We start from the raw sequence: 11,674 nt of genomic DNA, 5'->3' as shown, positions 1-11,674 counted from the left end.
GAGGCCACCGCTGTTTTCAAAATGGCAAGTTCTGAAATCTGAATGGAAGAAACACTTGCGCGATTCAGTTTTTTATAGTTATAGTTAAAAGTTTATTCAGTGTTTGCTCTGCCTTTGATAAGACATGAAAACGTAATCTATTGATTTTCCAGGACCTTTATTTTCACACAAACCTTTAAATTCACGATGCAGTTCAGAAATATAATTCTACATGTTTTTCCATGATTCTCAAGATGAAAAAGTTTGACATTAAAAATGTGACTGCTTTTGTGAATTCAGTCTTACCTCACTGTCAGTAACAGTATCTTTATTTTCTTTTAAAGAGTAACTTCAGCAAAACTGCTTGCCTACCTCTGCAGAAAAGGTGAGAAATTCAGCCACGCAGATCAAGTGTGAAATTACACAAAGGTGGATATGGGTGACTGGTGTAAAGACAGTTTCTATCTGAATAATTACTGGACATCTCAAAGAAGACGTGTGGTTTGGTTGAGGGATGATCTGTCAAAGGAAGAATGAGAACTGGAAAGGGAAAGTGATGCATTTATCTATTTAAACACATTTCCTTGGTGTATTTACAGTTGCCCTTAAGATCTGCTGAACAGTGCAGATCTGAAGAAGAAACAGAGAGAGGACATGAACTGATGAGAACAAATTCAAAGTTCTACACAAGTAAGTCTAAATTCAGGTTACCTATTCCATTTACTGCATTTATAGAAATGAATGCAATGGATCTGAGCAAGACTGTTGTTCAACATGAGTTTATATTACCAAGTGATTACTGTCTGTTGCTTTGTGAATATTACACAGGAGTCCTTTCAACTCCTCAGATCACCAAAATCTTGGTGGTATCTAAGAGCAAGATGTTGAAATGGGCATCAAAGTGCTGCTTGAGCTCAACTTGATTTCATTCATTTTAATAGTAATTATTAATAAAAACCTCAACATTAAAACTAAATTAATATTAAAACTTCAAAATGCACCCACAATACATTGCATTTATTTAGCAGAGCAGTCTTTTTCAATGTTTTACAGAACAAAATGCAGCATGCAATCTCTCCTGGGCCAAAAATAATATTTTCACTCAGCTCAGTTAAGAGAGGAGAAGTCTATATTTTCTGTTAGATGTATAACAAAAGAGATACTGTCTGCCTAGGAGTGAAAAAACACACTGAGTATATGATCCTGACGAGCTGTAATGTAATGTAATATATTGCCTATTGCTTTTCAAGTCAAGAAATAAAATATCAGTGCAACACTATTTTATGTAAATGATGTTTTACACCATTATATTATTTTCCAACAGCCTTACAGAACACAAAAGTTGTAATTCTCATAAATGTAACTTACTGTTCTCTCATTTTAATTTTAATTTGATTTCTTTAGTAAACTCACCCTGTCAGTAAAGCAAATTCTCATTTTGAGGGAACTAAATTAAAAATATTTCTTAGGAAAAAAAAAATCATAGGCTCCTGAATGAAAAATGTCTCATTTAAAATGAATTCAGAAAACAATATAAAATGAAATTTTATACATGAAATGACAACACCAGCAAGCTCTGCAATATTGACACTGCAGGCACAGGCACACAGACACACAATCTCTACAACTGCATGTCCCAAGTGGGGTTGCGGTGAACTGGAGCCGAATCTGGGGGGCGTAGGGGAGACCCCCAGGATGGGACGGCAGTCCACCACCAGGCACCCCAACCAGGACTTGAACCCCAGACCCAACACAGAGCAGGCCCTGGCCAAACCTGCTGTGCTGCTGTACCCTTTCTAATACTAAAAATTCAAATTAATATCAGGAATTACTATTTGTGGCTTGTCATTTGATCTACTCACTTACTATAACTACCTGACCAGTGCAGTGGTTTGTGCTCCTCAAAAGCACAGGGTGTGAGACATGGTACGAGGCATGGTACATGGGACACTTGTTGGAGATGTTTTTGGGAATGGCACGCACAAGTAGAATGGTGGCTTAGTGAGTAGCACTGCTGTCTCACAGTGCCTGGGTAGTGTGAGAGGGCATGGGTTCAATCCTTGCTCAGTCTGTGTGGAGTTCACATGTTCTCTCTGTGTCTATGCTAGTTTCTGCCCACAGTCCAAAGATGTGCTGTTTAGGTTTCCCCATAGTGTGTGAGTGACAGAGAGAGTGTGTTCCACTGATGTATGGATGAGTGACCCAGTGTAAGTAGTGTATCTAGCTGTGTAAGTCACCTTGGTGAATAAGGTGTGTGGGCTGATGACACTACATAAAGTTCATTGGACATTGCTTTGTACAAAAGTGTCTGCTAAATAAATAAATGTAAATGTAACATACTGTCACAATGAATGCGAAGACAGATTGAAGAGCAGAGTTTATCTGATGCTGCAACTACAAAGCCCATGCAGGATGGAGCAGTGCTGAGGTAGGGAATGATACATGCAGGGTTGTTGGTATGGAGACCAAGTGTCTGTGAGGGGATAAGATGAATGAGGCTTGTGTTTGTCAGCGGGGTCGATGTCGAGAGGCAGGCGATATTGTGGTAAAGGTTTGAGATGAGGACTGACACCATGGGCCATGGAAGAAGAAGTGTTGGGTTCAAATGGTTATCTGAATCAATCGAGGGACCAAGCCAAGGTCGGACGTGCGCTTTACTCGAAGGTTAGGGAAAAGATCGCAAGGGAGGCATGTGTTCTCTAAGAGATACCTCAATCTTTTTTGGAACAGCAAAACTTTGAAAGCAAAAATGAAAGTAAGCCATAGTTCTGACCACCCTACTGTATGGTGCTGAGTCATGGGTCGTTGCCAGTACAGTGAGAACGAAAGTGAACCCCACCCCGGCCGCCGTTAAAAGGCACCGCCGCAGTGCTCTGCACACACACACAACAAACAATGTGTCTGTATCCAGATTTCAGCAAAATGTGTCCTCAGTAAAGTATTATTTTGATAACAAATTTTAGAAACTGATATTGGTGCATTCCTAACAGCCTTTTCACTCAGCTTTACCTGTTCACATAAGTATCAGGAAGATGATGACATTTTTCTACGACTTTCTTTCCTTCTCCTTCTGAACCTTTGGCAGCATCGTGAAGAAGAACTGGTATGTGTGTCAGATTTTCTAAAATGATTTTATCTGCTTCAGATAAACAACTTTGTTATTTATCTTCTTGTTCGAATTTTAATGCATTTAAATAACTTTAAATATTATGAAGTTGGAAAGATACATGAAATAGCAGAGTACTTGATTCCTGTATGTTTACCTGTGAATTTTAATAAGAGACATGTTATAGTCATCATTTTAAAGAAAAAAAAAACAGAACTACCAATCATTTAAATTCATTGATTTCATTCAGTCAAATGTATTGTAGTGTTACCCCATGCAGAGGGTGTGGTGGTGCAGTGGGTTGGACTGGGTCCAGCTCTCTGGTGGGTCTAGGGTTCGAGTCCTGCTTGGGGTGCCTTGCGATGGACTGTCGTCCTGTCCTTGGTGTGTCCCCTCCCCCTTCAGCCTTTCGCCCTATGTTCGGGTTAGGCTTCAGTTCTCTGCACCCCTGTATGGGACAAATGGCTCAGATGGAGGGAGGGAGGAAGGGAGTGTGTGTGTGTGTGTGTGTGTGTGTTTTCCCCATAGAGCTACTAGAAACCAGCTGATAAGTCAGGGTAGAAAAAATGCAGTCTTTAGTTATTCAACACACACATGCCTTTTTCTCAGCAGTCTTAACAATGACTTTATTAAATAAAGTTAATTAATTAAAAAAAAAAAAAAACAAAGATGCTTCAGAGAATAAAAATAATAATAAAAAAAATTGTACAGACCACTGGAGAATCCTCCTGGGTCACTCCCAGCCCCCCTGCTGCACCCCATGGTTAAGGGGCTACCCCCGGAACTCCCCAGAATTCTCCTCTTGCACACTGAACATAAATAGAACGACAGCCAATCAGCACAACACACACACACACACAACTACGTACATATGAACACTAAGACCAACTATTTACACTAAGCTGGTATAACTTCCTTCAGCGCCGTTACAGTATAAAGAGCACAGAAGCTTCTTAACCTTCACCTCCAGCTGTAGTACTCTTGAGCAAGGCACTTATACTAAATTGCTCCAGTAAAATTACCCAGCTGTATAAATGGGTAAATAATTGTAACCTCAACACTGTAAGTTGCTTTGGAGAAAAGTGATGAATAAATGTAAATGTAAATGTAAACTGCAGTACGATCTGTTTTGTCCATTACTGGGACTGTGTATCAAGCAAAGCAGTTGCGAGAAATGAGTACAAAACCACATAAGCTGTTGAAACGATATATTATGGTAGAAGTGATGGGGTACCAGGCAGCACTCATGCCTCTAGGCTGTACGTTGGAATCCGTCTCAGTGGTAAGTAGCTCATGCATCGTGGAGAGGCACATGTCCCCACGGCTGCTACAGGTTTCACTATGCTCTTCGAATATTTCTTTTTACTTTCGAGTTTTTATGTTGTTTTTCGACCACCTATCTCATAGTTCAGTTTTATGCTGTGCCACCGGTGCAAAGTGAAAATGAAAGTGAAAGTTCTTCCCTCCGCCATCAGATAGAGCCGCTGCCCCGTGTCAGTTTTGGTCAGTTTCTCGGCTCAGCAGCGGAGAGGAAGCAGACAGTTCGGAAAGCCGTGCTTCTTTACATGAACTGGAAATAAAAGCAGATGTCAACATTTGAAAATTTGTTCGAAGTTTAAAGCTGCCAAAGTGGCATTTGTTTAGTTCCACGGAGCAGTGATTTTAGCCCGATTGATTTGCTCTACGTTCATTTCAGAATCTTGTATCAATACTTCTGTGTCAATAAAATAAAAAAAATAAAAATAACAGTATTGCTTTTGAGCTTTAATTGCAACGAGACAGATTTATTTCAACATTGTTAAGTAGAATTCCTAAAACAAAGAACCCATAAAAAATGCATCCCACAAAAAATTTTATCATGTCAGCCAAACATATTGTTCACAACATATACACAACATATCTACCTATAAAATACCGAAAAATGTTCAAACTACTGCAAAAATTCATCTTTTACCAGGAAAAAAACACTTGATCATTTCATGTTAAAAAGATTAATTGTTCTCTTAACCAGGGGCATGTCTAAAGCGGTGGGACGGGGTGGCACCAGCCCCCTTGAAATATAATCAACCCCAGTGCCCCCCAGCGCCACTGGGCTAGAGTACTCTTAATGTGACAATGCTCACATTGGCAGTCGCTGCCTGAGTTGCAATGCGGAATCACAGTACCATGTTTTTCAAAGAGGAGAGACACGAGTCGACCATAGACCACTTCTCTGTTCTTAGTATGTTCACATTTAGTTGTATATTTTGAAATATTTGGACTGGGGTGTTTTTGTTCTCTGCAGCAATAATATGCATACGTGTACTCCAGATAACAGCAAAAGTACCGGCGCTCCATTGTCCAAGATGACCCTTTCGGGTGTAACTGCTTCAAAAGCTCCCAAGAGTCGCATTATATTACGCAGGTAGCTTAGGTAACGTCTCGCCATCCCCCTCACAGACCCACCACGGAGTGGGCCCCAGCCAAACCTGTTGTGCCACTGTACCCCCTTAAATAACATCATTTAACAACAATTATTTGTCCTCCGGGGGCGCAGTGGTGCAGTGGGTTGGACTGGGTCCTGCTCTTCAGTGGGTCTGGGGTTCGAGTCCCGCTTGGGGTGCCTTGTGACGGACTGGTGTCCTGTCCTGGGTGTGTCCCCTCCCCCTCTGGATTAATGTCCTGTGTTTCTGGGTAGGCTCTGGTTCCCTGTGACCCTGTATGGGATGAGTGGTTCTGATGGGGGTGTTGGGCTGCAGTCCTGCTCTCTGGTGGGTCTGGGGTTTGAGTCCTGCTTGGGGTGCCTTGTGGTGGACTGGTGTCCTGTCCTGGGTGTGTCCCCCTCCCCTTCTGGCCTTATGCCCTGTGTTACTGGGTAGGCTCTGGTTCCCTGCAACCCTGTATGGGACAAGTGGTTCTGAAAGTTTGTGTGTGTGTGTGTGTGTGTGTGTGTGTGTGAAGTCTAACTGAAGTATGTTAAAACTATTTTGCATTTTTCTGCTCTTTTACATACACACACACACACACACATTGCCCGAAACTGCTTGCCCCAGGCAGGGTCACAGCAAGCTGGAGCCTACCTGGCAACACAGGACACAAGGCCGAAGAGGGAGGGGACACCCTCAAGATGGAAGGCTAATCTGTTGCCAGGCACCCCAGGCAGGGTTCCAAACCCAAACCTACCACACAGCGGGCACCTGTCAAATCTCTCACATTATCACGCTCCACACTTATCTCTCATTTTAGTTTTAATTTGATTTGTTTAGTAAACTCACCCTGTCAATAAAGCAAATTCTCATTTTGAGGGAACTAAATTAAAATTATTTCTTAGGAAAAAATAATAGGCTTCTGAATGAAAAATGGATCATTTAAAAATGAATTCAGAAAACAATATAATATTAAATTGAGAGATCTTTGAGACATGGTACATGGGACACTGGTTGGAGATGTTTTTGGTAATGGCATTCATAAGTAGAATGGTGGCACGGTGAGTAGTGCTGCTGTCTCACAGCACCTCGGTCAGCAGCTATGCTGTTCAGGTCCTTCCATAGTGTAGGAGTGACAGAGAGTGTGTTGCACTGATGTATGGGATGAGTGACACGTTGTAAGTAGTGTATCTAGCAGTGTAAGTCACCTTGGTGAATAAGGTGTGTGGGCTGATGGCACTACATAGAGTTCATTGGAAGTTGCTTTGGGCAAAAGTGTCTGCTAATTAAGTAAACGTAATCATTTAGGATGGAAACATCTGCTGAGTAACCTTGTAAGGTAAATGTATGTTTTTGCCCACAGAGCTTTCCACAGAACCAAAGTAATGGAAGCTGATTCGAAGACACACGTGAAGGTAGCTGCGCTTGGAAGACCTTTCCATTTGGGGATGCTGTACGATTGTCGTAGTGACAGTCTGGTTCCAGGTACCGTAAGCCATTAGGATTCATTTTTAAAATGTTATTACATTTTCATTATTCTCGTTTGAGAGGGGGTGCGGTGGCGCAGTGGGTTGGACCGCAGTCCTGCTCTCCGGTGGGTCTGGGGTTCAAGTCCCGCTTGGGGTGCCTTGCGGCGGGCTGGCGTCCCGTCCTGGGTGTATCCCCTTCCCCCTCCGGCCTTACGCCCTGTGTTGCCGGGTAGGCTCCGGTTCCCCGTGACCCCGTAAGGGACAAGCGGTTCTGAAAATGTGTGTGTGTGTGTATTCTCGTTTGAACTGTAAAATTATGGCCAGTTTTTAAATGAATGGTTAACAAGTTTAATGTAGCTTTCAACACAAACTGTTCTCTTTTGTCCCTGTCCACAACACGGTTTTTATGCAGGAGTTATGTTATGGGATCCTGAAGACCTTGTAAAAGACACTCTTGAAAACTCCCAACACAACACAGAATTTAAGATTCATGCCTCAGACTCTATAGAAAATAAATCATCTGCTTTGAACATTGAGGCTTCATTAAAAGCAAGTTTCTTAGGAGGACTTGTTGAGGTGGGGGGATCAGCAAATTTTCTGAAAGACACAAAAACTTCGAAAAAGCAGGCACGTGTGACTTTGCAGTACAAAACAACTACAAAATTCAAACAGCTGTCAATGAATCATTTTGGAAGAGGTAATGTGAAATGTCCATATGTTTTTGATCAGGGAATAGCCACACATGTGGTGACAGCGATACTTTATGGTGCACAGGCATTTTTTGTTTTTGATCAAGAAGTTTCAGAAAATGAAGACCATCAAAATATTGAAGGAAATCTACAAATGATGGTAGAGAAGATAAACTGTTTTTCAGTGGATGGGAAGGGCACTTTAAAGATGACAGATGATGACAATGCAAAGGCTGAAAATTTTTCTTGTAAATTTTATGGAGACTTTGCCCTTGAAAACAACCCTGTGTCTTTTCAAGAAGCTGTGAAAGTTTACACAATGCTGCCAAAGCTACTGGGTGAACGGGGAGAACATGCTGTACCGGTACAGATTTGGCTGCTTCCTTTAACATATCTGGATTCTTCTGCTACTAGAGTAGGGCATGAGATCAGTCTTGGATTGGTTCAAGAAACACAAACAGTGCTAGAAGAACTCAGTGGTTTACAAATGCAATGCAATGACTTGATGAACAGAAATGTCACATCCCATTTTCCAGAGATCGGCACAAAAGTCAAAGATTTTAAAGATATGTGCCTTCAGTACAAGTCAATATTTCAGACTTCTTTGTCAGAGATTCTCCCTTTGATCCGAGGAGGAGGAAAAGAGGAAAGAGAACTGGCAGAAATCTTGAAAAGGAAACAACAGTCTCTTTTCAATAGCAACACCCTTCAGAAATGGCTAGATTCCAAAGAAAGGGAAATCGATATCCTCCAGATTATCATCGAAGTAATGAAAGACACAACAATGTTGACTTCAGAGAAGGCCTTTGACATAGAGATGTTTAAAAGTAAAGCTAAGTATGTGGTATGTTTTGCTTTTACATCACTGAATGATAAAGAGCCCTATCTCAGACATTTGTCAGAGTACTTAAAGACTCTGTCAGGTGTGAACACAGTCCACACTGAAACTGAAAGAAGACAAGATGCTGAACTTCCCAGGTGGTACTTTTTGAAGGATGTGCTAGACACAATGAGAAGGCAAGTTTACTTGTTTGTTGATTTTGCAGAAGCAAACAAGGACAGTACAAATGCACAATTTTTATCAACTTCAGTTTCTGGTAGTGGACACAAAGGTGGGAAAATTTACCTTTATAAAGACAGCAAAAAGCAAACAGATAATTTTGAACCTCCATCAAAGCCTGGAAAACTGAGAGCAATTGAAAGAACTCATGACGGCATGACAGTAGAATTAGGTCCTCCAAAGTACGGCTCTAGCGAGGTCACAGAGTACTTGATTGAATACTGCGTGGACGAGGAATATGAATGGAAAGAGATAAAGACGCCCAAAGACAACATAATATGTGTTGTGTCTGGACTGCTCCCCAATACTGAGTATAAGTTGAGGTATAAAGCAGTGTGTTGTGTCGGAGTGAGCCCTACCAGTGAAGACAGCGACAAGGTTAAAACGTTGCCAACAAGTCCTCCCGGTAAACCGAGTACTACTGATGTAGACTCACATGAAATTGAGATTAGCTGGACAAAGCCTGATGTAGTTGGACATGGGGCCAGCATCCAAGGCTATATTGTTGAATACAGAAAAAAGTCACCTGGACCTGAAGAAAAAGATGGAAAGTGGAAAGAGAAAACTTGTGCCAGTGACACCTGTAAAATCACTGGGCTACAGCCAGAAACAGCATATGAGGTCAGAGTTCGCTGCAACTGCGGTGAACATGGTCAAAGTAAAGAAAGCTTGACAGCCTCTATTTCAACACCACCTCAGAAAATGAAAAGACTAGCTGAAGAGGTGAAACAGATGAGTGAATGTTTGAGCAAAGGGAAACCATCTGTTTACAGAATTCCTCTGCAGGAGATAGATATAAACCTGAAGGACTGCAAAAGATACGCTTTTGGTAAAAGAAACCGGAAAGAACATCGAATCATTATGGTCCTTGGAGCCACAGGAGCAGGAAAATCAACTCTGATCAATGGGATGATCAACTATATCTTGGATGTGAAGTGGGAGGATACATTTCGATTCAAACTGATTGATCAAGGTGTTTCAACATCCCAGGCAGAGAGTCAAACATCCGTTGTCACAGCATATGACATCAATTATCAAGACGGGTACAGAATCAACAACTCCATCACTATCATTGACACCCCAGGTTTTGGTGACACCAAGGGGATAAAAAGAGACCGAATGATCACTGAACAGGTCAGAATGTTTTTCAACTCTGAGAAGGGAATCAGTGAGATTGATGCTTTGTGTTTTGTGACTCAGGCCTCTCTTGCCCGCCTAACACATGCACAGAAGTATGTCTTTGATGCCATTCTATCCATTTTTGGTAAAGACATTGCAGAAAATATTCAGCTGCTTGTGACATTCGCTGATGGACAAAAGCCCCCAGTTCTTGAGGCTGTCAATGTATCTGGTGTACCATTTCCTAAAACTAAACATGGCCTTCCAGTTCACTTTAAATTCAATAATTCAGCACTGTTTGCTGACAATTCTATTAGTGCCACGTCAAACAGTAATAATGAGAATGAAGAAGATGATGACGGTGATGACAACTTTGACCAGATGTTCTGGACTATGGGTATGAAGAGTATGAAGAACTTTTTTTCTGCCTTAACCAAGTTGGAAACAAGGAGCTTGAAGTTGACAAGAGAGGTCATCAAAGAACGCAAACAGCTGGAAACAGCAATTGTAGGTTTGCAGCCAGAGATCCATGCTGGTTTGGCAAAATTGGATGAAATTAGAATGACCCAACAAATAATTCAAAAACACGAAACAGAAATAATTACAAATGAAAACTATGAATTTGAAATAGAGGTAACAAAACCAGTTCAGAAAAACATTGCGGAATCTGGAGAGTATATCACCAACTGTCAGCAGTGTTTTATCACCTGCCACTTCCCATGTGGTATTCCAGATGATAATGAAAAGCACGCATGTAGTGCAATGGATATTAATGGGAACTGCAGAGTATGTTCTGGTAAATGTCACTGGAGTGTTCACTTTAACCAAAAATACAAATGGGAGTATGCGAAGGTGAAGGAAAAAAGAACGTCAGAAGACATTAAAGCCAAATATGAGACAGCTCACGGTGCTAAATTGACAGCTCAGCAAATAATTGCAAAACAGCAGGAGGAAATTCTACAACTTCAAGATGAGGTGTTGGCATTAATGGAAACATCCTCACAGTGTTTGGCAAGGTTGAAGGAGATAGCTCTGAAACCAAACCCTCTCTCTACGCCAGAATACATTGATTTACTCATTGAAAGTGAAAAGGCTGAGGCTAAAGATGGATACCTGCTTCGAATTCAGTCACTTGAAGCTATGAGAGATCAAGCACTGATTATTTCAAAGGTCAGCAAGAATGAAAGCGTTTTTCCAGATGAAATGAAGGAATACAATGAAACTTTAAAGAGAAATGAATCCAAACCTGAAAAAAAAGGATTTTCATCTTACTTCAAATCCTTTTTTTAAGTCTGAAAAATATATTACAAGAAACATTTTACTGAAGAAGAAAATGTCTTGTTATAATCCAAGACCTAAAGTTTGTTAAATTGAACTGTATTTTAAAATTTTTGATGTTATCTCAGTGATTTTTTCAAAGGACATCAAGAATTAAAACCTTTTACCAAATGAAACTAAGGAAATAAGCAGAGGAGACAATCTACATCTGGAAAAGGGGCATTTTGTCTTGACAAGTGTCATATGTTTATGATACACAGTAATGACAGCGACAGTTACATATGAAACTCACACATACACACATTTTCTGAACCGCTTGTCCCATTCGGGGTCGCGGGGAGCTGGAGCCTAACCCGGCAACACAGGGTGTAAGGCTGCAAGGGGAGGGGACACACCCAGGACGGGACATATGAAACTAAACGTCAGAATGAAAGTAATAAACAGCTTTTTTAGGAAAATAGAAGAAATGGCTTTTTAGGAAACAAATATGCTAAGCTTACTGTTCTTGTATATTTTATCCTTAATTTGAAATAGTACAAGTGATTACATATCATGTGGATCATACAGTT

At 41.0% G+C, this 11,674-nt stretch overlaps 1 protein-coding gene across 1 annotated transcript; it reads left to right on the top strand.

Annotated features, from left to right (window-relative positions):
* Positions 1-3,028: 3,028 nt before the first annotated feature.
* LOC108938719 (uncharacterized) lies at positions 3,029-11,117 on the top strand. The gene is made up of 3 exons (XM_029251901.1): positions 3,029-3,082; positions 6,854-6,975; positions 7,372-11,117. Exons 2-3 carry the CDS (start codon positions 6,876-6,878, stop codon positions 11,115-11,117), a joined length of 3,846 nt encoding a protein of 1,281 aa, XP_029107734.1. The 5' UTR covers positions 3,029-3,082; positions 6,854-6,875.
* The last annotated feature ends 557 nt before the right edge of the window (positions 11,118-11,674 follow it).

The sequence above is a fragment of the Scleropages formosus genome, chromosome 5 (genome assembly GCF_900964775.1).
Source record: "Scleropages formosus chromosome 5, fSclFor1.1, whole genome shotgun sequence".
Lineage (NCBI taxonomy): Eukaryota > Metazoa > Chordata > Actinopteri > Osteoglossiformes > Osteoglossidae > Scleropages > Scleropages formosus.
The sequence above is the reverse complement of the archived record's forward strand: the minus strand, read 5'-3'. Positions and strand labels throughout refer to the sequence as shown.